This window comes from Sminthopsis crassicaudata, chromosome 6, assembly GCF_048593235.1.
Source record: "Sminthopsis crassicaudata isolate SCR6 chromosome 6, ASM4859323v1, whole genome shotgun sequence".
In the NCBI taxonomy this organism is placed as follows: domain Eukaryota; kingdom Metazoa; phylum Chordata; class Mammalia; order Dasyuromorphia; family Dasyuridae; genus Sminthopsis; species Sminthopsis crassicaudata.
In genome coordinates, this window is record NC_133622.1 from 236718975 (window position 1) to 236746123 (window position 27149).

At 44.7% G+C, this 27149-nt stretch overlaps 1 protein-coding gene across 1 annotated transcript in view; it reads left to right on the forward strand.

The window, feature by feature from the left end:
• Window positions 1-27149, forward strand: part of PTPRJ (protein tyrosine phosphatase receptor type J) — a 152119-nt gene that overhangs the window by 94645 nt on the left and 30325 nt on the right. The window contains exons 2-5 of the mRNA XM_074274581.1: window positions 18139-18157; window positions 20219-20449; window positions 21903-22163; window positions 24600-24842. Coding sequence (XP_074130682.1) covers window positions 18139-18157; window positions 20219-20449; window positions 21903-22163; window positions 24600-24842 — 754 coding nt within the window. The remainder of the gene's footprint in view (window positions 1-18138; window positions 18158-20218; window positions 20450-21902; window positions 22164-24599; window positions 24843-27149) is intronic.

Below are 27149 nucleotides of genomic sequence, written 5' to 3' on the forward strand. Positions count from 1 at the left end.
AGGCAGCTGGGCAAGTGACTTATTAAGTGATAATGTTAGCGATGGCTTGCAAACTGGGATGTGGAGGGCTAAAGCGTGGTGTGGAAAATAGGACACTCCGAGCCAACAATGTCTGGGGTGAAATCCACCCGTGACATTTCTGGGCTTTGTGATGCTGAGAAAGTCCCTTCTTCTTTCTTGGTCTAGGTTTCCTCATCTGTAAAATGGGCTAATAATGACTACGTGCCTCCTGGGATGGTTGCAAGGAACAGATGGTCAAATAGCTTAAGCCAAGATGGCAGCCTTATCTCAAAGCTCTTTGGACTGTTTGACAAACAGCTTTTGTGATGCAGTTCCAGCCACTTCTTGGGACTTAGCTTTCTTAGCAAGTTGCCTAGGACACCATCAGGGAGCTGTCGAGAGTCACTCGGCCAGGACTAAGGTGGGCCTTGGAGCCCGGCCTTCAAGCTCCAAAGCTCCGTGGCCACTTTGCCTCTTACATGGGATGGTTTGGGGGGGAGGGGAACCCAAACTTGTCCAGAGTCCTGTGGCTGGCCCGGCCAGGGTGCTTCTGGGAAGGCCAGATTTCCGAGCCTAGGCTTCTTTTCCACTGTATCAGGATACAGAATTTTCAAATAGTGCTTTCTCAAACCTGCCCCTCTCCCGCCCTTTGCCAGTCACTTGGATAAAATGCTGGCAAAGTCGGCGATGGTGACGTGATCCTCTTCTCCTCCCAAATCAGACATCTCCTCCTCTGCTGGGGCTGGCCGGGAGCGGCTCCCCGTCATTTTGGGTTCTGAGATTTGTCTTGGAGCTGATTTTCTGTTAAACAATCAGGTTTACATAGCATAGCATGGATTTCCATCTGCTCTCCTAGTACTATGTTTTAATCACCCCAGGGAGGTATTTATCATCTATTTATTCTGGTAGCTCAATCTTATCTCCTCATAATTTCTGTTTATCTAGTCACGTTATAGCCTACGAGCCATTATCTTATTACTAGGTACAAGATCCTTCTATTTGTGAGGCTGTTTTATTTTTAAAGGGCATTTTCTTAGTTTTATGACCAGAGGAGAGTGACCAGGATGGGAAGGAAAGGACGTGGATAACCTGGTATCTCTATCTCCTCTTCCATTTAAATAGATTTGGTTTCCTTTGCAATCTGCTGTGTTTTATGCACTTAAAAACAGGAATCTAAAAAGGGGCCACTGGGCTTTATCAGAATGGGTATCCAAAAAAGCGCTGGGCCCAGATGATCCGTGGATGGCATTAGGGATGTCTAGCCCAGACAAGAGGAGGGAAATGTGTAGTTATTAAGTGGCCAGTGTATGGCCGGCACTGGTGTAAGTGTTTTACAAAGGTGATCTCTGGGATTATTGATCATCTGATTTGAGAAGACTTAGAAAGGACTGTTAGCTGCTTTCAAGTATGTTATATATGAAGGGCTGTCAGTGGACTTAAGTAGTTCAGAGATGATGTTGTTTCTCCTTCTCCCCACTGGACTGCAGGTTTTGTGAGCCGCGTCTCAGACATCTCTGTTACTAAACTCTGCAGACTGGACACTGCAGGCGTTAAATGAACACCGGACAAGGTTGTCCACCTTATTCCATCACCGAAGGCCTACAGAGTCACTTCCTGGAATCTTAGCTGGTTGGGTCCAGGTGTGTTCACACGCTATTGCCCTTCCTGGATTCCAGGAGTCACTTTGGTATGAACCTTTGGCACCAGAATCTTGTTCTAATCTGGTGTTTATCATCAGTGTGCCTGGGAAGAATATAAACCCATGGGAAAAGGGCTCTGGCTTTAGTCTATTAGCCTCCTAAATGTGAAATCAGAGACTGAATTCACATCAATGACTACTATTTACTACTGGACCTCAGTTTCCTCACCTGTAAAATAGCCTTCTAAGGTCTCTCCTGGCTGAAAATTTCTGAGCCATGAATAATTCTTTAAAATCCTCTCTACCTGAAAATCAGTGCAATTCTCAGCAACTCTCAGGGAGTCCCGGGCTCTGCCTGCCACCGTGGCAATTCACCAAGAACTTTCCTGTGAAGACTGAATGTTTGCCAGTAGAAGTGCTACTGGTAGGGAGGCTCTGGAGAAAATTCTATTCCGGGAAAACTATAAGGGTGCAATGTAATCCCTTACCTTATATTAGATACACTTGAGAATACAGAATGCCACACTTTTAAGGAGGTTAAAGGAAGAAAGAAAGGCCCTCTATATAACTAATATTTATATTGCTATATAAATACATATATATTTATATTAGATGGTATATTAGAACAATATATTATATAATTATATTATATTGGGAACAATTTATAGTCAGGTGTTTAACTTGTAATTTTCTGGGCCCACAAAAAGCCTTTGTTGGGAAAGCCCACAGAGAGATAGTCCTGCTGTTTTGAGCCACTGTTGAGGAGGGCTCTGGGAGTGAGTTGGTTAGCCTGAGGACGGAAGTGGGTAAGCGCTTAGGGCTTTTTTAATGCTGCAAACTCAGACTGTTTATATTCTTATGGAACAGGACGCATCTTGTTTGGTTGGAACTTGATCCATATTTGGGTGACTGGCAGAGAAGTCACAGGAACAGCTGCTTTCCCTAGTACCTCTTAAAGATAGGCCTGATTTTATGCTTTGACCCAGAGATCCCACCACTGGGCATGTATCCTAAGGAGGTCAATGACAGAAGAAAGGGCTGAAATCTTCTTAACAGCGTTCTCTGTCAGAGCAAAAGTGAAAAGAGCTTTTGGGAACAACCTTAGTGCCCGTCACTTGGGCAGAGGCTGAACATTCATCACGTGTGGGCCTGGTGGAACATTAATAAGCCCTAAAAAATAAATGTGAGGAATTCAGAGAAATGGAAAGACTTGAATTAAACTGATTCAGAAGGAAGAAAATGAACCCTGCCCCCCCTCCAATGGACCCTCAACCACTATAGGTCGTGAAAATGCCCTTGAATGCCCTTTAATTGGAGTGACCAATCTTGGTCCCTGAGAACAGATGGTAGAGCCCTTCTCCTCTGGGATGTAGGTTATGTGCTTCAGCCTGCTCACATATACCCCACGTACCTTCCTCTTGCCCTCTGTGAGAGTGCTCAGAAAGGCTCAGCCTTTTTTGCTCCTGTGACATCGGCCTAGCGATAATTTCTTTTGCCAAAGTCATCTATATCTGGTTTCATTCACCTCCCAAAATTGCCTAGTTGACTAATCCTCAGTTAATGGGCATCCGCTTTGTCTCTTATGGAAAAAAGTATTGCTATGAATATTTTGATGGCTCACTGGATAGAATGTCGAATTTAGAGTTAGGAAGAACTGAGTTCTGATCTTACTTGAGATCCTGACTAGCTGTGTGACCCCTGAACAAGTTATGTAATTGCTCCCAGCCTCAGTTTCCTCATCTGTAAAATAGGGTTAAGTGCTATGCAAACTATAAAGCAAACTATAAATATTAGCTATATACAGAGCCTTTCTTTCTTCCTTTAACCTCTTTACAAATCTGGTATTCTGTATTCTCAAGCCTCTCCCTGATCTGACATTGTCTGTTCTAAGACCCCTACCAACTTTTAACCTTCCATACCCCTCTGCTCTGACATTCTAGGTCCTAAGGCCCCTCCCTACTTTGATGTTTTCAGTTCTAAGGACCCTTCCAGATCTGACCTTCTAGGTTCTAAGGTTTCTCTTAATTGATATTCCCAGTTTTACGAGCACTCCTAACTCTGCTATCCCAGGTTCTAAGGTTTCTCCCTACTCAGATATTCCCAGATCTAAGGACCTTTCCAGATCTGACCTTCTAGGTTCAAAAGTTTCTCCTAACTGATATTCCCAGTTTTATGAGCACTCCTAACGCTGATATCCCAGGTTCTAAGGTTTCTCCCTAGTCAGATATTCCCAGTTCTAAGGACCCTTCTAGATCTGACCTTTTAGGTTCTAAGGTTTCTCCCCACTCTGATATTCCCAGTTTTACGAACACTCCTAACTCTGATATCCCAGGTTCTAAGGTTTCTCCCCACTCAGATATTCCCAGATCTAAGGACCCTTCCAGATGGGACCTTCTAGGTTCTAAGGTTTCTCCTAACTGATATTCCCAGTTTAATGAGCACTCCTAACTCTGATATTCCAGGTTCTAAAGTTTCTCCTAACTGATATTCCCAGTTTAATGAGCACTCCTAACTCTGATATTCCAGGTTCTAAAGTTTCTCCTAACTGATATTCCCAGTTTAATGAGCACTCCTAACTCTGATATCCCAGGTTCTAAGGTTTCTCCCTACTCAGATATTCCCAGTTCTAAGGACCCTTCTAGATCTGACCTTCTAGGTTCTAAGGTTTCTCCTAACTGATATTCCCAGTTTAATGAGCACTCCTAACTCTGATATCCCAGGTTCTAAGGTTTCTCCCCACTCTGACATTCCCCGTTCTCAGTCCTCTCCCAGCACTTAGGATTCTCCTCATAGATCTAAAGCCAGATTGGCTCACATATGCCTCCTGATAGCCCGGACCAGAAGGAGTTTTGTACTCCCTGCCCTCTGGTCCAATCAAAAGAGAGCAGGTATGGGTCAGTCCTCCCTGCCATTTTTCTCCAGTCCCCCCCCTTGCCCTAGTGGAGTTTTGAGTGAGATGGATGCATGTAATAGAAGGGTTGTTAATAGCATTTACTTAGTCTTAATCCCTTTTAATCCCACTCACATTTCAGTGTCTAGGACCTGGCGGGATGTCAGAAGCCACAAGTGAGACCAGAGTTATTTTACTCCCAGCAGCGGGGACCAAGTCTTTTTTTTTTTTCTGACATTTAATTTGTTAATGGTGGAAAATTCCCTCTTAGCTCTTAAATTAAGTGCCATTAGGAGATCTTGCCAAAGGAACCTGTTTTTACTGTGATTGCTTGAGTGATTGTAATCTTTGTCTCTGAAACGGAGCTGTGTGGGGCACTTACTGGGCTCGCGAAGCCCTGCAGCCAAACATTTATGGGTTATTATGTTCAGTCTGCTGGATGTGAAAATGACGTGGAGGAGGCTGCTCTGGTGGGTGGACTTGCTGGTTTCTGGGGCCTTCTCTCCTCCCCAGAAAGTCAGACTCTATGTTTGGGGGCCTTTCTGCACCCCGGCCTGACCTTGCTTCTATTTCAGTCTGGACAGTGAGGAATTTGGACTGTGCCCCAGGAGGAGAATTTTTATTTTATTTTATTTTTGCTTGGAGGCATCCTTTATTGACTTTAGTCTTGGTGTGGCTAAAACACTTGCTGTCCCTAAAGTCAGTGGACCTTCGGACAGAGGGCACTTGGAGATCAGCTCTGGGCCAACCCTCATATTTTTGAAATGAGGAAGCTCACGGCCGGCCCCTCCCTTCTTCCCTCTCTAGCCTAAGCCACATGGCTTATCTAGTTAAAGATTTAAGGGATGGAGGAACATTAAGAGATACAACCTCCTCATTTTAGAGATAAGGAAACTGAAACCTGATTGGCGTATTTGAGGTGGTGAGGAGCCAAAGATTTGAATCTGGGGCCTTGGACTCCGGTGACATTACAGCTCTCCAAAAAGTGCTTGAATACTTCCAAGTGACCAGGGCTTCATTACCATAGCCCTGCCATTCAGTTTGGGGACAGTAATCATTTAGGGAAGTTTTTCCTTATAAAAAGCCATAATCTGTGCTAATTTTACCCAAGGAAAGCCTGTGTAATCTTTCTTCTATGTGATTATCATGTATATCTTCGAAGGCAGTTATCATTTGTCCCCTAAATCTTCTTCTCCTGCTTGAATAGCCTTCAATTCTATGACATGGCTTCTGGCCCTCCTTCCTTCACTTTCCTTTTCACCCTTTTTAGGGTGCTCTGCTTGGGCAGTCTCTTTCATCAAGATGGCTTCCAGAACAGTGAACAGTGTGGCAGCTGTGGTCTGACCGGCTGGAATACAGAGGCTTTATTCCTCCTTTCTCCCACAATTCTCTACTTCTGTTAGGACAGCCTGAGGTCAATATCTTCTTTCCTCTTTTGGCCTTCCCCTCTTTCCCCCTTTTGCTTCTTTTGACTGTTTCTTCACCCTGTTGCCTCATATTGAGGCGGTTATCCCTTCCTTTTCTTCTCTCTCTCTCTCTCTCTCTCTCTCTCTCTCTCTCTCTCTCTCTCTCTCTCTCTCTCTCTCTCTCTCTCTCTCTCTCTCTCTCTCTCTCTCTCTCTCTCTCTCTCTCTCTCTTTTTCTATCCATTTATCCATCCCTTCATCCATCCATCTATTTCTTTATCTCTCTATCTGCTCTGTCATTTATCTAAAATATCCAAATATATATATGTATTTATCTAGCTATGTTTCTTCATCTTGCATTTTGGTAATTTACTTGTTGATCCATTAATTTAGCCTTTTGTCATAATTAAACATAATTTTATTAGGTTCAGTTACCCATCTAGTCTTTTAGAATCTTGTGGAATCTCTGGCCTATTAATTATAGATTAGCTACTCTAGCTTTTTTGGGTTGAGATCTGCTCCCCAAATAAATACAGAGTGGGTTGGGAGATGAAAAAAACTTACTTTTATTTATTTGTTTATTTATTAGTGAAGGAGGGATGGAAAGAAGTGGAGATCAGCTCCAGAAATCAGTCGCTCCCCCATTCACAGCAGATGTCAATTGGGGCAGAGTGAGGTGGAAGACAAGGTTCTTTTCCTGGTAGTGACACCTAAGATGCCTCAGCCTAAGAAGAGTCAGGTTCTCTCTTGACTTTGTTTCCTGCTTGAGCTTTTAGGAGATTGAGTGGGAGGAGGTAAGTAGCCTAGGAGGCCTTTTGGGCCCCAGAGCCTCCCTGGTGTCCGTTTAAATCTCAGGGATTGCTTTAGGATCTTGTATTAGTGTTTCCAGTTGTAACTTTTTGGAATGTTTCCCCCCCCTATTTGGAGTTGATCTTTGGATCCCAATTAGAGAGATCACAGGACCCATTTTAGTGCCTATTTCTGTACAGTGTCTGTTTCAAAAAGGAGAAAACATTCAGGCAGATGATGACTGGCCTGTACACAGAGTTCCCTTGTTTCTGAAGGCATATCCTCATACAATTTGCCTTTTAGTGAAGTTTGAGTCCATGAAAGGAAATAGAAAGTGTTTTATCAGCAGGCAAAGACAGATTGATCAGACTTGGGGGGACTTTGGGAGTTGTTGAGGTTTCCCTTACTCAAGTGCAGCGGACCAAAAATGAGAAGTGACTTCTCCAGCCATGTTGTCGGATCATTCTTGGAGAAGTGTTTGGAGAATTTTGGAGGAGGCTTGTATGCAAAGCAAAAGGGGACTCCTTTGGGAGGGTGTCTGAATTTTAGCATTACCACACCTGTTGAAAGATTAGGGAAGGAAAGAAAGGAAAGAAGGAAGGAAGGAAGGAAAGAAGGAAGAAGAAAGAAGGAAGGAAAGAAGGAAGAAGGAAGGAAGAAAGAAGGAAGGAAAGAAGGAAGAAGGAAGGAAGAAAGAAGGAAGGAAAGAAGGAAGAAGGAAGGAAAGAAGGAAGAAGGAAGGAAGGAAGAAGAAAGAAGGAAGGAAAGAAGGAAGAAGGAAGGAAGGTAGGTTAGGAAATATGGCCCCCAAATCTGAGACATTAGGAAGGTGACATTTTGTGCAATGTTGACCTATATACTGTAAGGTTCAGCTGGGATAGGCTGGGGTTTGGTGACAGTAGGAGGGTTAGTTAGACTTTTTCTGCTTGGCCCAGGTGAAGAACTTGCTCGGGGCCACATAGCTGGTAAATGTCACAGGTGGAACTTGAAAGTATGCCTTTCTGATGTTAAGGGCAAGCTCTCTGCCCGCTGATGCCCTATGGACTTGTGATCATCATCATCATAATAATAATTGGTAATTATTTATATAAATTTCAGGTTTCAAAGGGTTTGACACATATTAATTCATTTGATCTTTATTGCTACTTTTATCCCCCTGTGGAGGTTAAGTGACCAGTCCAGAGTCACATAACATGGCTAGAGAACATCCAAAGCAGCATTTGAACTCAAGTCTTACCTGATGCAAGTCACTGCTCCTTCCACATCAATAGAACACAGGCCGTGAGTTAATTAGCCCAGTGGGAGAGTTTTAGCTTAATTATCTGGTCATTTTTAAAAATTAAAGCTTTTTATTTTTCAAAATATATGGATGGATAATTCTTCGACATTAACCTTTACAAAACCTCATGTTCCAATCCTCCCACCCCCTTTCCCTCCCTAGATGGCAAGTAGTTCTGATCATTTTTTTAGGCTAATTATTTTTTTCTTACTTGTTTTGATGGAACCACAGCAGTGAAAGTACAACCGAATTATAAATTACCCAATTTCCTTGACTTTGTTAAAATATCTAAAATTGGGGCTATTACTTTTCAGTGATGTTTTGGGTCAGTCCATCGAGCTCCACGGAGCTAAGTCTTAGGCAGACATTGGGGAGTAATCCAGATGCTTGAAGCCAGAAGAACGGGATTCTGCTCTTTACTTGGAAACCTGCTGTGTGACAGGGGATGTATTTAATGCCTCTAGATTCACTTCTTCCTCTTTTGAAGGGGGGGCGATGCTCGTGCCCTCTGCTTCAGGGTGATTGTGAAGAGCCCTCTCCGGTGACATAGCAGCAGTTTGGCAGCTGGTCTCTGAGAGTTGAGGGCCATAGTACTCATCTCATGGCTAATCCAGCCACGAGCCTCTTGAGGCCGTTCTACGATGGGCCTTCTCAGGCCCTTCTTGGGATCCTTTCCAGCCCGGCAGAGTTTGGGGTCGATGCTCTCACCAATGACTATTTATTTGCTTCTCAGATGGAAGGTACTTAATGGAGGTGTGGGGAGTATGGAGGCTCTCTAGCAATCTATTTGAGATGGAAGGACTGTTCCTGAGGATATTGTTCCTCGACCTTGACCCCATTAATGCTGCTGTTCTCAGGAATATCTGCCTGGTTTTTGGCTCCTTTGGTTTTTCCTCACAGCAGTAGGAAAGTGCCAGGTCCCTTGCTTTACGGAGAGAGCCTGGGCAGGCCAGGAAACGGGGGGAGCCGCTGAGGTCTCTGGCAGCGTTCGCAGAGGGAACCCCACTGAAGCTTCATCACCTATTTTTGAAGTCCTTCCTGTGAGCCGGAGGAGAGGCAGCAGAGTGAGATCGATAAAGAGCTGGCTCCCGAGCCTGAAGACGTGGATTCAAGGCCGGCCTCTGAAACATGGGCTGTGTGACCGTGACCCGTTTTTGCTCTTTCACGGCTCCCAAGCCAAGTCTCGGTTGGGCTAAATTGGGAGACTTCTGCTTAGGCAGGGGTGGGGTGGGGGAGTTCCCGTGCCAGGAGTTTCGAATATCCTACCTCTCCCCCTCCTGCTTCTCCCCAGATGTGCGAAGGCCGCCTTTGTCTTCCAGATGTTCACAGTCTCCTCAATGATGGAAGCTGTCAGCCCTGGCATTTTAGGTCGTGGGGCCAGTGTAGACCTTGCTCTCTCTACCAGGTCAGAAACAGTGGCCACAAAGCCCGCTCTTGGTTAATTTGCAAAGCAGGAGACCGACTGTCCTCAGATGACCTAAACGCTGGTTTTAAAGAATTTCTCCTCTTACTTTTCAAAGCAGGTTCATTTCCTCCCTTGCAGCTGCATTTTGGGGCTCTTCAGCTCCTGTCTGGCTGCTTAATTAGAATGAGACAGCAGGTTCCATTGGTAGGAAAGTCAGGTCTGAAAAGATGGCCTTGGCTAACCCCCCACAGTGCAGAGAGGGGGAACCAAGACCCCAAGGCAAGTGACTTATCCAAGATTGTGACGTCCACTGTGTCAGAGGTCAGATAATGCAGGCTCTCCTCTCCTGCCTCTGAGCTGTTTCTGCTGTCCTAAGTTGCTTTCCCCACTCTGCAATTTTGGATTCCCAAAGGATGTTCCCAAAAGATGCACAGTAAATTTTAAGTGTGATATATTTATTTCTGTCCAACTGGACTTGTTTTCACCTTATGCTCAGACTCAGAATAGCCTCACATGCTTTGCATTTCTTTTTGTTTTGACTTATTTTAAATTTTTATTAGCATTTTATTGAAATGAACTCTATGGCTTTTAAAAAATGTTTAGTGATTTTCCTAAGTGTGATTTAAACATTTTTTATTACAGAGCAACCGTGGAGTTTTGGAATTGAAAGAGAATTTAGGAATCTTAGGAAATTTAATGAAAGAGAATTTAGGAATCTTTTAGAACAACCCTGTTGTGTTTCAGATGAGGAAAGTGCCTCCTGGAAAAGGTGCTGGCCTGCACTGCTTCAGGGCCTTTCCTCCCTGGACACGGCCAGTCCTATATCAGGGAAATCATAGGTTCTGTTAATGTCCTTAATCTGTGCAAAGGTCGTGGTCAAAGTGCTAGGGGATGTGGAATATCAAGGGGACCAATATTTCTAGGACTAAGTGACCAGCCTAGGATCGAAGGTGGGATTTGAACACAGGCCTTCTGGAGGCCTTACAATGAGTACTGGCCCAAGGTCCCATCACAAGGAGGACATCTGGGATTCAAATCGGAGTTCTCCAGCCTCCAGGCCAATGTTTTTTTTCCTGCTTTGTCTACCCGTGTGGTGGTCCTGAGTGGGCCGAACAATGTTTGCCCTTGGTGGTACGTTTCTGAAATGTCTCTGCTGATAGGTTCATGGCTACTCTACTCAAATGGAGCAACCATTGGTGCTTGGACAGAAGCAACCTGTGCTCTTCCGCCTTCAAGCCTGGATCATCGGCTGCTAGCCTAGAACCGGGTCATCCTTCTCTAAATCTCTCTTTTGACAGATGAGGAAACTGAGGCAAATCCCTTAAGGTCGCACAGCTTGGAGACGTCGAAGGGAGGATTTGCATCCTGGTGCTTTTCCCATTCTTGCTAAGTCTCCCAACAGGATGCAACTGATTCTTCAAAATGTCAGCAGTGGAAGGAACGGACTAACTGGGCCTGTGCCTGTGGCTCCTGTTTTAGAGAGTAAGCTCCTCGAGGGAAGGCTCTGTAGATGGTTTAAAGATTTCAGATGCAAGGCAGTGCCGTTCTTCCTGTACTGCTTCCACAGCTCAGGTCACTGTGAGGTAGGAGGGAAAGGCAGCCGTCATTTTGGCAGGCAGGTGTGTGAGAGCCTTCCTGCTTCCCTTTCCCCACCTCTGCTTGTTCTCTGCTGCGTTTCCATGTGTGGGGGACAGTAGCGGCCCAGGTGCCTTTTCCCCTTTCTGTCTGCTTTTCTCTTGTGTGAGAAAAAGGTCAAGTCTCCAAATTTGGTTTGCTTTTCCTGATGTTGCCAGCTGCCAACGGCCAGTTCTGTTTTTGTGGTAGGAGGTGTAATAGCCAAAGAGTTGGAGACTGTCAGAGTGGGGAGGGTGTGAAGCCTTGGAAAGGCACCCCTTCCTCTCAGAAATGTTAACCATCTCTGGGGATGGGCAAGGACTAGCTCAGGGGCACCCAGCTCATATAAAGCCTTAGGCCTTCTGAATTCCAGGACTGGGTTGTGTTTTTGCCTATTTTCTCCTCCTCCTCCTTCTCCTCCTCCTCCTCCTCCTCCTCCTCCTCCTCCTCCTCCTCCTCCTCCTCCTCCTCCTCCTCCTCCTCCTCCTCCTCCTCCTCCTCCTCCTCCTCCTCCTCCTCCTCCTCTTCCTCCTCTTCCTCCTCTTCCTCCTTCTTCTCCTCCTCCTCCTCCTTTTCTTCCTCTTCTTTTCTTCTTTCCTCTTCTTTCTCCTCTTCCTTTTCCCCCTCCTCCTTCTTCCTCCTCCCTCTTTCCTCCCTCCTCCCTCTTCTTTTTTTGTCTGAACTTGACAAACACCACACAGGATGAGGCTCTTTCTCCTGGGCTGTGTGGCTACTCCCCCCTCCCCCAGTGTCCCCTCTATCTCTGCTGACAGCGTTTGCACCAGGGAGATTGGGATGAGGATGACAGCGGCAGGAAGCGGCCTTGGACTTGGAAAGTGAAAATGTGCTTATTCCTTAGCCCCGAAAGTGTTGGATTAAGAACATGACTCGTAGCTCTGCATATTAAAAAAAAATTACATCAGTGGATAAAAATACCGCCTGCCACACTGTGTGGGGGCTTTGCTTTAGAGATATAAAGGGCCTATTGTCTGTCACCCGTTCTGTTCTTCCGTCACTTATTAGCCATCCCCAAAACCTGAACATTCAGCCAGAAAAAGCTGCAATCCTGCTCCTCGTTAATAGCTGAACTGCGCCGGGTGATTCACCTGCAGACCCGGCAGCTTTGACGGGCGGGAGGCTGTGGGTTTCCAGGCTTCCTTTGGGGTTTGAGAATTAATAATTAATAATTGGTCTTCATTCAGGGCATATTTATTAAGATTCTGGTAAGAGGGGGAGGAAGGAGGGAGTGGGAGAGGAAAAGTGTGGTGGGAGGAGAGAGACACAGAGAGGGAGAGGGAAAGGAAGAGGAAAATAGATGGAAGGAGGGAGGGAGGGAGGGAGGGAGGAGAGACAGAGATGGACAGAGAGAAGCAGAGATGGAGGGGAGAGAGAGGAAGAGGGAGAAGAGTGGGGTTTGCAGCTCCTGCCCTCAAAGAGTTTACAATCTAACCATGTGAGTCTATGTTTAGATGAGTAACAGCCAGTCTGCAAATGTTGGAGGAGGTCGAGTCTTTTCAACCAGGTCTAATCAAGGCAGTCTTCTGGGAGGAGGTGGTACCCGAGCTGGATGTAGACAACGGGATTCCTGTGAGCAGAGATTAGAAAGTGTGTCCCAGGCAGGAGGATTAGTCTGCAAGGAAGGCAGCGAGGGGAGGAAGGAGCATCTGTAAGGTGAGGGTGGCTGGCAATGGGAAGGCCCCTGGCTGGAAGACCAGAGGACCCCTGTTGAAGTCCCACTTCGAATGCTTATGACCTGTGTGACGTAGGTGGGCAGAAGGGGCTCTTGAGTCCTATCCAGTTGTAAATCTTGTAATCTGGTCATGGATATCTAGTTTTCCTGGCTCTGTATTATATAGAACATCTATTATTATTAGTCTATTAATTAGTCTCTTAGTCTATTGTTAGTCTAATAATTAGTCTAATAATAGTCTATTGTTAGTCTCCCTGAAGGCAGACACTTTAATTTTTTGGTCTTTGAGTCCCCCATGCCTAGTACAGTGCCGGATACGGCACATGCGTCATAAATGCTCGTTGTATCGATCGATTAAAATGTGGAGTTATGTGAAGGGAAAGAAATAGTACAAACTAAGGCTGGACAATAGATTGGAACCCGACTGTGGAGTCACTTATCTGTCTCTTATGAAGGTGGTTTTGACTGCGGCTCCGCACAAGATGGATTAGGGCTCAGGAGCCTCTAGACTCAGCCGGGAGGCTTTCATTGGTCCTGCCTTTGGATTCAACAGCTGAGGATAGAAAAGGCAAATTCTGAATTCTGGGAACTTTCAGTTCTTTTATAGACTAGAGTGACACACGTGATGGGGGAGGGAGCTATTTTCAAGTATTTGTGGGGCAGGCATGTGGAAAGACAGCAGAGACTTGCTCTGTTTGGCTCTGGGGGCAACTAGGGTGGACCTAGAGTTAAGAGGGCCTGAGTCCAAACGTGGCCTCGGGTAATTCCTATGCAGCCTGTGACACAAATATATTTTTATCCCCATTTTATAGAGGTGGAAACTGAGTCCTACTGTTTGTGATTTGCTCTAAGCAACATACTTAAATGTTGGAGGCAGGACTTGAACCCAGATTTCCAGCTGATCATTCTTTCCTTTACATCATCTCACTCCCCTCTTGATTATGTGGACAGGGAAGGGAATTCACTCGTTCTCTAAGTGGAGTTGTTCATTTAGTTTATAGAAAAGGTGGCGGGCAGCCCTAAAGCTGGGGAAGTTTACATGACCCAGGTCCGGAAAAGAAAAGAATCCAGTGTCCAGAATGGACCACTCTCTCCTTGTAGGATGGATGTCCCTGGAGAACGGTGATTGTGTGGAGTTTGTTGTGTTTTTGGCACATAGTAGGCACTTTAATACATGCTTGTTGCACTTCTTTTTCTCTCTGAATGCCCCTGGATCACTGCATTTTGTGCATTTGTGGTTTTTTGCTGTCGGAACGTGTGTGTCTGTGTGTAATGAGTCACGGTCAGGGGAGAGATGGCGACTAAAAATAATAAGCAGCTGATGTTTACATTGGGCATTATTTTCCAGAGTGGTTTAGGGCACATCCCAGGGTCCCGCTGTACGGGACCTTCGCTAGCTTTCTTGTGTAACCCCCTTATTGTTCAGATAAATAAAGGACCGATGCCTTCAATGATCCCACTGAGTCTTGACCACAAGGCCTAGACGCAGGCCCTGCAGGTATCATTTGTCTCCATGTGACATCACGAGAGATGGTAATTAAATGGCCGACCCAACCGTTGAGCAGCTGGGCTCTTCCCCCTGCCCTCCTTAGTCTCCGTTCCGGGGAGGGCCTCCCTGATACTCCCACCGGAGAAGCTGCCCAGTGCCGTCAGCCTCGGGTGTCCCGAGGATTTTAGGAGGAAAAGAAGAAGAAAAGCGTCCAGTGTCGGGAAGGAGGACGAGCCCCCCAGCTTGCAGGGGCAGACAAAGGGGGCGTCTGTTCTCCTGAAATAGAAGGGCGGGGGCCCCACGGCCCACAGATTTTGTCGAGTTGGACTCTGTCAATGGCCAGACTTTGTCCTCTCAATGTCCCCGCTGTGGCTGGGCACTATGGGCTACTGTCAGAGTAAAGGGAAAACCCTCAACCCTTTCCCTCCCCACTGGGTTCTATCGGCCCCCCTTTGTTTCTTCATTTGCATAAGTAGTCAGATTGGATGGTGGAGAATGAGGTTCCGAGGTGCATCCTTGTAAACTGTATCTAAGAAATGGTGGCTTTTGGGAGGTAATGAATAGTACCGTTCATTCTGGTCCATTCTGCTCTAGCAGTTTTGTTTTTTTTCTGAAAAAGATCTGAGGGTGTCAGTGGATTGCAAGCCCAAGAAGAGGCAACGAGGTGATATGGCTGGCAAGAAAGTAAATGTGATTTGGGGGCTTGTTAAGACAAATGTAAGGCTACAAGAGGAGATGGTCCTGCCGTCCTTGGCCCTGGCTGGACCGCGTTGGAAGAGTTGTGTTTAGTTCTGGGTACCACACTTTGGGAAGGGCATCGAGCACTTGGAGTGCCCGGGAGGCCTTGGGTCCATGCCATGTGAAGACTGGCTGAAGGGACTGGGGCTATTTTGAGTTTCCTGCAGAAGAGGATACTTGGAAGGGGAGTGAGCCGTCCGGAAGCATTTGAAAGGCTGTACCCTGGAGTTCGGCCCAGACTTCTTTTTGCTGGACCTCAGAGGGAAGAACTTGGCCCGCTGGGGAGACGCCCCCAAGAAGCAGATTTTGAATGGGGGAAGGGAGATGCTTCTTACCAGCAAGCCCCCCAAAGTGGAATGGGGTGGTGGGGTGAGAGGGAGGCCGCCATGTCTGTTCCCTTTCTCTGGAGGAATTGAATCAAAGGCCCGAGAACCCCTGTGAAGGGATGACAGAAGGGATTTCTGCTCAGGCGGGAGTTGGACCAGCAGGTTCTTGAGGTGCCGGCCCTGTTCTAACCATGTAACATAAGCAGCTGCTTACAAATGAGCGTTGGTAGGTGGGCCGTGCTGAGGTGGGGACCGTCCTGGCGGCCGCTGCCTTCTCTCCCCCTCAGAACTTCCCAAACTGGTGTGCCTTGGCCGTCAAAAAGTGCCGGGAGTGTGAGGATTTTCTGGGGGAGTGCGGGTGAGGGCTCCTTCTGTGTTCGTAGCCCACAGAGGCTCTCTGGGCCCCCTCCAAAAGGGAAGTGAGTGAGACCATCCCTACAGGAAGTGCTACTGGGAAGCTCTTCAGCCAACTTCTTCTTCTGCTTTGTCACATTTGGATGCAATGTGAGAACACTTGGTTTTTTTTTTTTTAAAGCGCTCCCCCATATAGATTTGCTTTCGCCCTCTGCTCCTGGCTTAATATAGGGAAGTCGGGTCTTCATTTGACCGCTTTGTGGAGGTTTGATGTCAGTTTTTTTCTAAAGCTTTGAACACATTTTTGTCATCTCTTTAGGGACCCTTTAGGCCAGAGATTCTTAACCCGAGGCCTGTGAACTTTCTCTTAATCATATTTTAACAATTTATAATTATATTGAAATTATGGAAGCCTATGTATTTTAGGCTTTTAAAAACTTGTTTCTGAGAAGGGGCCCATAGACTTCACCAGCCTCTGGTTCTGCTCTCATCGATTCCACAAACTGGCCGGGTGACCTTAGGCAAGTGATTTGACCTCTTCGGGGTTCAAGGTTCTCATGTTTCAGCTGATTTCCAAGTTCCGGGTGGCGACAAAATGCTCCAATTCCTGCTTTCATGTCACTGATTTTTAAAAGCATCAATTGCTGCCATCTGCTGATAGGAGGAAGGAAATGAGGCACTTCCGAGTCTTTCCTCAGTGGAAGAGAAGTTAAATATTATAATTTCAATTTCAGTTCAATTCAATAGTCATTGAATGGCTATTGTGGCCGGGCCCTGGGCTAGGTATTGTACGTTCAGAGATGAAATCAAAACCGTCCAACTGTTCCTGCTTTCAAGGAAGTAATACAGGGAGACAAAACGGTAACATATGTAGCTTGGGATATATGATAGACATGGAATAAATAGGAAGGAGATACAGAATGTTAACCAAGTTGGGATGAGGCCGGGCCTCCAGTGGGACGTGGCCTCTGCACTTGGCGTTGAATATTCTAAGAGATGGAGGTGAGAAGGAGAGGGCAGGGGGAACATGGCGAACTTTTTGACCTAAGTAAGTGACGCGGTCAGTTGTTACACTGGGAATCGGGATTTGGGATGGAGGATGAGAAGAAAAGATGGTTCAGTTAGGTGGCAAGAGTGAGTCAGGAGAGAACGGGGAGGCCTCTGGGACAGTGGGTAGGTTAGGCCCCTGCTGGGACCCTTCGGGAGAAGAATCCCACGGGTGGATTGCTGTGTGGGTTATGGGAGGGGATTCTTGAGAGAATGAGACGAGATCTACTTGAGTATGTGAATGGAGGATGGATGTAAAGGCTTAGGGTCTGACCTGTGCTAGCCAGAACCTTCTCTGCTCCTCAGCCTCTTAGCTCTCGTCTGGAAACCCCTTTTAGGGCCTGTAATGAGGGAGGCCTGGACCAGATTAAAATGCAATTGGGAAATGTTTAGCAAAATAAATAAAAATTTTAAAAATTGCGGTTTTCTAAGTCAATTAGCCTGGCACTGGGATCTTTTTGGGCTTTCTTTTTGAATTTGCCATGGCCCCAAAGCATTGAAAGGTCATGCTATTTGCTCTTGTCATTCAGTCACCCTTGATCAGTGGGACTTGAACTCAGACCCTCCTGAGGACAGCTACAGCTCTGTCCCCTCAAAGATTTAAAAAGGGGGGGGATTTATTCTCTTTTACACACCGCTCTGTGAATTTGGAAATGGTGAGGATTAGGGGAAGTGGTTTCATAGAGTTCTTCTACCTGTTCGCCCTGCCTCCTGTGTCCATCGGCTAATGTTTCAGAAGGAAATCCAAAGGCTTTCTCTGCCCTGGTAGTGACGGGGCTCCAGGGAGGAGGGCAGCAGGGAAGCCATGGGCTGTGTGACTTCTCCTCTCGACCTTGGCTCATAAAATGAAAGGGTTTGATTGGGTTACTGAAGAATGAATTCAGGAGACTCCCCATGTTTTTTCCCCTTAACCCCCTTTTAAGAACAACAATAACAACACAAAAAGCACCACGAGATCTCTGGGACAATTTAACCCACTACTCGGCAGTTCTGCGTGTTTTTGCTCTTTAGGGGGTCATGAAAGAATTTGTGGCAGGACTTTGTTGGGCCGCTAAAATGGGAACCACCAGGGGTCATGGGCTCACAGGTCTGGAGTCAGAAGGAGACGGAGCCATGCTCTAGTTCACCCTCCTCATTTTGCAGATGAGTAAATAGAACCGGAGAGAAGAGTGACTTTTCCAAGATCATACAGTGGCCGAGCTGGGATTTGAATCCAGGCTCTGACTTCAGAGCCGGCTCTTTTTCTGCTCAAACACATTGCCTCTCTGAGTACTACGATCCACTGGCCAAATGCTCCTATTCTTGCTGCCCGTGCTTTGGGATGGATTTCTGAGCAACGGTCCAGCTTGGACACCCCACCCCTCCCGTCTCCCCAGCTGTGAAATTATCAACTGTTTTTTTTTTTTTTTCTGGTTTGCATTTTCTGTAGCCCAATGGGTCCACTGATTTCCTTTTTTTCTTTTTCTGTTACAGATTGCTGTTGCAGGTGGCTGTAAGTATCATGGATTTCTTTGTAAATATGCTGTCTATTTTCTACTGACCTCTAATGGAGATGCAGGGGAATGCATGGTCACTCAAGATCACCAAGCCTTCAGACATTTTGGCTGATGATCTTTCCTTCTTTTTCTCTCTTCTTCCTTCCTTTCCTCCTTTCCTTTTTTTTTCCTTACCTTATTCCCTTTCTCTCTTCTTTTCTCCCTCCTTCCTTCTGTCTCTCATTCCTTCCGTCCCTCATTCTTTCCTTCCTTCCTTCACTTCCTCTTCCCTCCTTCTCTCCTTTTTTCCTTATTCCCTCCCTCCTTTCCTTTTTTTCTTCCTTCTTCCCTCCCTCTTTCTTTCCCTCCTTCCTTCACTTCTTCCTTCCCTCCTTCTTCCTTCCTTGCTCCCTCCCTTCTTTCCTCCTTTCCTTCTTTTTTCCTTCCTTCTTCCCTTTCTCCCTCCCTCCCTCCTTTCTTCTTACCTTCCTTCCTTCACTCCTTTTTTCCTTCTTTCCTTCCTTCCTTTCTTCCTTCCCGTCTTTTTTTTCCTTCCTTTTTCCCTTTTCCCCTCTCTTTCTCCCTCCCTTTCTTCCTCCCTTCCTCCCTTCCCATGTTGAGAAGCCAGTAAAATCCAGATTTTGCTTTAGCTTGGACTTCCTTTCAGGGTCAGGGAGCCATAGTTCATCAAATGGACTTTTGTAATTACAGTAGTCCATGTATAAACACTTAGAATTTCTGGGCGGTTTCTTTCTTCATTAATCTGATTGGCAAATAAACCAAAGAATCCCTGGGATCAGAAGCAGCTCTGTACACCCAAAGAACAAAGCAGTTAGAAAGTAATGGGATGTATGTAGGAGTGAGGTTAAAAAGGCTGGAGTGTGTGATGTGGGGAAGGGGGGACATTTAAAATCAGCTGATAAGGATTTAAAAAAAAATTCTTATTGATGATTTTAAAAAATGCTGCCGTCATTTCTCTCAGCCTGCGTAGAATGTTTCTTGGGAACGTAGATAGGTGTTTCAGTAAACAAATCAATACACTGGCCATGTCAGAAAATGAAGGCTTTATTTGCACCTGGGGTCTGGCCACTTCCATGCTGAGAGGTAAGCTGATTGTATGCTGCTCAGGCCTCTATTTCCCTCTTCATTATGGTGGTTCTCGGTAACACCATCCTCTTGTTTCTGCCCTTTTTGCTCTATGTCGATTTAGGCAATCTTTCCTGAATCTCTTTAAATTCTTCATTTTGCCATATTCTGACTATATTTATGTTTCCCAATTTGTTCAATTTTTTCCCAATCATTTTTTGCTTAGAGAGGAACGTTCTCTGTCAGACCACATTGGGGCCTAGCCGTAGCTAGCTCAAATTTATTCAATAGGTGATACTTTTAATTGCTTGCTTATAAACTGCTTTGTATATTAGCATGCAATCTACAGTGGGGAGAATTTGGAATTTGGAATTATGGGACATGGGCATGAATTCCAGCTCTTACATGTACTGATTGTGAGGTTTTAGAACCTTTTTTGAGTTTCAGTATTCCTAATCTATAAAATGGGGACAAATATGTCTACTTCATAGCGTTATTCTGAGGTGAGTGCTTTGTGATTAAAACTTTATAGAAAGGAGAATAATAATTTATTGTTTTATTTGATCCAATAAGGTAAGTCTTCTAATTTTTCAAGTTACAGATCTGGAAACTGAGACTTAAAGAAAGGATAAATGACTTTCCCTGAGTTGTAACATTTGGGAACCAGCAAAGGTAGAATTTGAATCCAGGACTGTTCCCACCATTTTATCTTGCTTCACTATCAATGAAATCTTCCCTACTGAGAAGCTTGTCTGCCTGGAAGGCAGTGCCATGTGATAGAAAGAAGTTTGGGTTTGGGTTTGGAGAACAAAAATTCAAAGTCCAGTTCGACTTCTCAGGACCCGGTCTCTGTGGGTCTGGTTTCCTCATTTGAAGGGACTGGACCAGATGACCTCTGACATTCTTGGTTTATCATCCTATGATAATCGATGATGTCCAATTTCCAAGGCTATGACAACTGAGACCCTATTTTTGGATCTTGTTTCCTATAGGCGGTCGATGTGATCCGATGACTTTAAATTCCACAACCACTGAAATTGACTTGATTAATTTATCAGAAAACTTGTCCATCAGCAACGTGACCAGTGGAGGGAGATATGTGTCTTGGAGCATCCAGTCAGAGAATGGAGGGAACAAGACAATTGGGGGACTGAGCCCCGGGGAGACGTACGAGATTGAGTTGAAGAATGGCACCAGTACCTGCTGCAGACAGTGGTCAACAAGTAAGTGACATCAGATCTTTTGCGGGCAAAGGTCCCGCTGGTGCTTCTTTAGGTAGAAGGCTGCTCCCCTCATCCAGCGGAGTGTGGGGGTGAAAGCAGACACGAAACTTGGTTTCAAGCCCTGATCTCAGCTCCAGCTATAGAAGTTCTCGTGGGATTTGCCATCTTGTTCACATGGACAATTAGTAAGAGCCAGCTGTGTCCAGAGCCTTGTGCTAGCACGAGGTGGTGTCTGGGGGAAGAAAAAGGTCAACGGAGGACAGCCCCTGCCCTCGTGAAGCTTCCAGACTGTTAGGGAGATAGGAGGGATGGACAGGTTTCTATCACAGAGACCATACATGGACCCTTTAGAGACCTGGAAGGCAGAGGATGAGGAGATGGTGGCTGTGGCTTCTTGGAACACATTTACAAGACTGTAAAATGGAGGGAATGGCTGGATTGTGGGGAGCCTTGAATGTCAAGCAGAGGAACTGGGACTTTACTCGATGGACAGATACTAGGAAGACACTGAAGATTACTTTCTAATTATATGTGTTACAGGAGAAAGTAGCGCTGGCTCTAGATCTGAGGACATGGGTTTAAATCCTCCCATATTAACTTGGCCATGTCACTTCCTAACTTCTTTTTTTTTTTTTTTTGTTAGAATTTTTTTATTTTTATTTTATAATTATAAATTTTTTTGACAGTATATATGCATGAGTAATTTTTTTATAACATTATCCCTTGTATTCATTTTTCTAAATTTTCCCCTCCCTCCCTCTACTCCCTCCCCTTGATGACAGGCAATCCCATACATTTTACATGTGTTACAGTATAACCTAGATACAATATATGTATGTAAATACCATTTTCTTGTTGCACATTAAGTATTAGCTTCCGAAGGTATAAGTAACCTGGGTAGATAGACAGTAGTGCTAACAATTTACATTCACTTCCCAGTGTTCCTTCTCTGGATGCAGTTATTTCTGTCCATCATTGATCAACTGACTTCCTAACTTCTTAACTTAATTTCCTCATTTGTAAAATGAAAAGGTTGGACTAGATGGTGTCTGACGGTCCTATCCAGTGCTAGACCCATGATTCAATGATCTTTGTTTGGAATAATGTTTATTTGTCTGTGAAGACCTTGTTTTTTTTTTTTTTTTTTGCCAGAGGAAGCTTCTTGAACTCAGGAGCCATTTTCATTTTTGCCTTTACAGCCCTGGTGCACAACACATAGTAGGTGTTTTGTAAATGCTTATTGAATTAAATGGAATCCAATTGAATTCTAGACCAGGCTTTTTATTAATCCTTTTGTTCTTGTGGCCAAAGTAAAGAAATAAACCTTACTTTGTGATGGGAGAAATACTTTGCAGGCTTCTAAATATGGAGCATGCTTTTGTTCTTCTGTTTTATTATTTACTATAATCTTTTTTTTTTTTTTTTTTTTTTTTTTCTTAAAAAATTTAAACAGAACCTAAGCCTGTATTTGACATTGAAGTTATCGGCGTGGGTACAACCGAGGTGACCCTGACCTGGAAGATGGACCGAGCTGCTTCTCAGTACAAATACATTGTACAGTACCAGCAGGCATCTGAAGCGAAGGAAATCGAGAGCCGGTCTCTGAGCGTTACAATCACAGACTTAGCAGCTGGCACTTATTATGAGTTCTCAATCGCCCCAGAACTAGAAGATGGGACTCGAGGACTCCCAAAAGTTGTGACTGTTGTGACAAGTATGTCAGTGTTCCCTGAGCAATAATTAATCCCTCTGTGAATGGGAATGGAAGCCTTGGGCCACGGGACCCCTCGATTCATATTGGCTGAGTGATAATGGGATTTCTGATCAAGTCTGGGAAAAAAAGAAGTGGACTGGGTTTATTGGAATTGAAAACACTGAAACAGCTGGGTGATTGAGTTCTCAGACTGTTGGGATGGGGAGAGCTCCCTCTCTGTGCCAGCCCCTTCCAGCCCCGAGTGACTGAAGGAGGCTTTCACAGAGCTTAGGGTGGTCATGCTAAAAGCACTGGGCCTTAATTAGGCTTGTTGTAATTCATACAAAGAAAGGCCTCAGACCTAAAATAGGAGGCATTGGAGGTGGGCTGGGTGCAAGCAGGGATGGAATCGGGGCTGGGGAAATCAAGGATAGGAGCCCTCAGACCCTGGAAGAGGGAATAAGAAAGCCCATTGTATTGCTGGGTGGATTTGGCACCTCGAAGTTTGCCAGGCTGTAATTATTCCTCCATCTATGGGGTGGGGACACCTCGTCCTCCATTCTCTCTACAATAGGCCATCTCAAAGATGCCCGGGCCGTGGTTCTGCTAAGGAGGAATGGGTTTTTGCCAGTGTGGGCCAGTCCCTCTGCCTGAGGAGATTGCAGTCTCATCCGAGGTCATCCTTCTCCCTTCCTTCCCATAAACCCTCCACTGAGGATTCATTAAGTAGTTTGTCAGGATATGGTTTTCATTTTTATTTTTAAAGTTTTCCTGATGTTTTTCATATTTATATCCTCGTTGTTTCTTGAAATGTCCTGGTTTTCTCTAGTGAATGAGCCCTCTCTTATGATAATGAAAAGACACAGTCATATATTTGTGTATTTTAATGCCTGGGAGTGTGTGTGAGAGAGAGACAAAGACAGAGAGTGAGTGAGAGTGTGTCTTGGACTTGGAAATAGAGACTTAATCAGAAACTTGATAGCATTCTGGCAATTATTGCCTACAAAATATCTTTCGTATTTACTTGCAGGATCAGCTGAAGGAAGTGAGGCCATTTAGTTTAGAGGAGAGAAGACTTGCTGGGATAGAAAGAGGAGAGTTGTCTTTAATCTCTGCCATTTTTCCCTGCCCACTTTTGGACAGGGACTAGTAGGAAGCTGTGTGTGTGTGTGTGTGTGTGTGTGTGTGTGTGTGTGTGTGAGAGCTCGTGTGTGTGCATGGGTTTAAATGTCAGACAGAAATTGGTCTTTCTGCTGTTTCTTTCCTAAATAGAGCAAGTCTCACCTCGTGGCCACAAGTAGCCACTCTGTCCCTGTATGAACCGTCTGTTCTCTGGGCTAATTATCCCCCCCTCCCCCTCATGTCAACAACAGTCTTTCCCTGTCAGATCTGAGGTCTCCTGACACGCCGGTTGCCTTCCTCTGGCTGTCTTCCAGCTTGTCCCTGTTCTCCTTAAAACGCGCCCCTAGAAGTAACCCTCATGCTCCTGGCACGGCCTGGCCCAGGCTACATGGCTTGGTGTCTTGTAGAGGGATTGGAAGGCTTTAAGTTCCCCGTGGAGGAATATATTTGTGTATTTTAGGGGGAGAAAGAGAAGGGAGGGAAAGGAGAGAGAGAGAGAGACAGAGACAGAGAGAGAGAGAGAGAGACAGACAGACAGAGAGAAACAGAGACACAGAGACAGGGAGAGAGAGAGAGAGTGAGAGATAGAGACAGAGGGAGAGACAGAAACAAGAGAGAGATGAAGAGGGATAGGAAGAGGGAGAAGGAGAGGGAGAGGCAGAAGGAGAGGGAAAAAGGGGGAGAGGAGGAAAGGGGCGAGGGGGAGAGAGCGAGCATGAGAGAGAACGCAAGAGAAAGAGAGAGAGACAGACAGAGAGAGGTGTTGTGGGAGAGTGGTTAAGAGAACTGGCTTCAGAGTCAGGAAAATGTGGATTCAGGTTCTGCCTCTGGTTAGTTCACTTGCCTCTCAGCTCAGAGGTCTCCCTAAGGTTTTAGGTGGTAGAGAAAGTGCTGAGCTGCGTTAGTCTGGGTGGTTTCCTGATCCAAAGAGTTCTCTCTGTCAGGGCTTCTTAAACTTTTCCCATTCACCATTCCTGTTTGTCCAAGAATTTTTATGTGACCCTGGGTACATAGGTATATGAAATAGGTATACAGATCAAATGTTTATTGATAATAAATCATAATTTCATGACCCCCATATTCAGTTATGTGACCCCACATGGGGTCATGACTCACAGTTTAAGAAGCTTTGCTTTATATCACTAAAATCACAAATTCTATCCCATGCATTCAATATGGTGCCCCTTTGGTTGATGAATTAAAATTGATTGTTCTCTCTCTCTCTCTCTCTCTCTCTCTCTCTCTCTCTCTCTTGCCCTCTCTCACCCTCTCTCCCTTCCTCCCTCTCCCTCCTTTCTTTTCCTCTCTCTCCCTTTCCTGTTCTTTTCCAAACAGAACCAAATCCAGTGTCTGACCTCCAGGTCACAGATGTGGGCCTAGCTGCGGCTACCTTAAGCTGGCACTCAGACAGTGGCACTGTGGCAGCCCGTTTGCTTTTTGAAGATAAGACTAATTCATCCTCCCAGGTGCTACTTAATATTTCAAACCTTGAGCCAGGTTTCCTGTACCAGTTCACTGCGTTTCTTTCAGAACCTTGTCAGGCCCAAGGAGACCCCAACGCCACCCAAAGCAGGCCAGGTGAGCATGGAATTGGTTTTCCTGTTTTCTCTTGCCGAATCTGTTCCTCTCAGGTGAAACTGAGGGAGGAGGGGGGATTTGAGGAAGGGAGGATGATGATAGTGGTAGTGAGAAAAATTCAATGAAGAACAACACAGTGATTTGGGGATCAATTTACCAAGACATAACTGCTTGCTTACTCTCTGAAATCCCGACCTCTGTCTTGCACAGTGTCCTTGGGGCCATGCTTTTGCATGATGCTAATGTCAGGGAACTGAAATCTAATTTAGGAAATACTAGGGGTCCGCTCTGCACGGGTCCTTGTGCTCGGCCCCGAGGGGGGATGTGAAGTTAGGGTACGACATGGCCCTGCCCTCGTGAACTTCCAAGACTGGTTGTGGCAGAAGACCCAACTATAGGTAACGCATAGTACTGAATGCCATGTAAAGCTCTGGTGATGGAGAAAACCCTTGTTCCCCAGCGATCTGGAGGTAGAGATTAAGGAGAACATGCCGGGTGTAGTTTGGAATTTAAAGGGTAAAAAGTTTGCTCACGAGGGTCAGCAGTAACCAGATTGCTACATGTTTTCAACCCAATTAAAAATTAAAAAAAAAATATTTTTTTATGCTGAGCTCAACACTAAATAAGCAAATAAGCATTTCCACATGAAGACCGGAGTAGATAAGGGTATTTATTGTACCATGAATTTTGGTACCATACCATTGCTTAAAAAAAAAAAAAAAAAAAAAAAGATATATCTACTTTCAAAACTATCTGTTGTTGGTGCTTCCCTTTAAACTTGCTATTCTCTATGAAAATTTTTTTTCTTTCTTTTTTTTTGGGATCACTGTTTCTTTGTCTCCTTTCTCCCCCATACCCCAATTCCAATTGAAAACAGACAACCTTCCCCCAGCCCGTTACAGTTAAGCAAAGTCAACAAACCAGGCCGACACAGTGACTATGAATTGTTTTCCTGCTCAAATGACTCAGCATCAGTTCATAATGATGAGGATTCTCTGAAATAATTTTTTGTGGTGCATTCATATATTACAGCTTGTTCAGTTGTTCACCATTTAATGAGCACCTTATTAGTTCTCAGTTCTTTGCCTTTCTATTTTTATTCTTTTTAATTTTCTTCAGCATCAGGAAATTTATTTTACTTGTCATTTTATTTTTTCCTTTTACGTATTCTTCTTCTTCCATCGTATCCCTATCACTTCATCCCCAACTATGTCCCTGAGTTTTATATATATATATTTTTTTTTTTTCCCTGAGGCTGAGGTTAAGTGACTTGCCCAGGGTCACAGCATCTGAGACCAGATTTGAAACTCAGGTCCTCCTGAATTTAAGGCTGGTGCTCTATCTACTGAGCCACCTAGCTGCCCCCAGTTTTATATATTTCTATACCAAACTAGGTATATGTGTGCTAAAATCTCTTAAGTTCATTTTATACAAGAGCAAAGTTCATCTGATGCCCACATGTTTTTGTCTATCATTCTTCTCCCAATTATTGGAACCACCTTACTTCCTTCTTCCTCTTTTCTAGTGTATTTCTTTTGCCTTCCTTTCTTCCTCCCCATTTAAAATCCTTAACCTAGAACCAACTTATTTCCTCTCTAGGAGATCTTATTTTTCTTAGTGAAAACTACCTCAATATCATTAGAAGACATTAAGATTCTGAAGAACTTTAGGGTCCCCCACTAGACTATTAGTCCTTCATTATTAGGTAGCCTTTTTCAATTGCTCAAATTTATCTTTCTAGATTTCTTTTTACCTTCTCTTTACCCTATTATTTCAAAATTCCTATTCTGATCATTTTATCAGTAATACTCGAAAAGTCTTCTATTTCATTAACTATCAATTCTTTGTCTCCTTTCCCCCTTAGATTTATACTCATCTTTGTAGTATAAATTCTTTTGGTTGTAAGCTTCTATATTTTGCCTTCTGTTATATTATATTCCAAGATCTTCTCTCATATAGAAGCTGCCTTATCTTGTGTTGTCCTAATTATGGCTCGTTGATTCTTGAACTCTTTTTCTTTGAAGTGAGAGCTCTGGAGTTTGGCTATGGCATTCTTGAGATTTTTATTTTTGGAGTCTATTTACAGAGATGATTAGTAAATTCTTTCTTTTTTTTTTACTTTACCCTCAGATTCCAATAGATTTAGTCAGTTTTCATTAATGATTTCTTGAAATATTATGTTTGGATTTTTAGAAAATTATTATGATTTAAGAACCTGATAATTCTTAAATTACTTTTCCTTGATCTGTTTCCATGTCAGTTATTTTTGACAGTAGATATCTTGCATTTTTATTTCCCTCAAAAAAA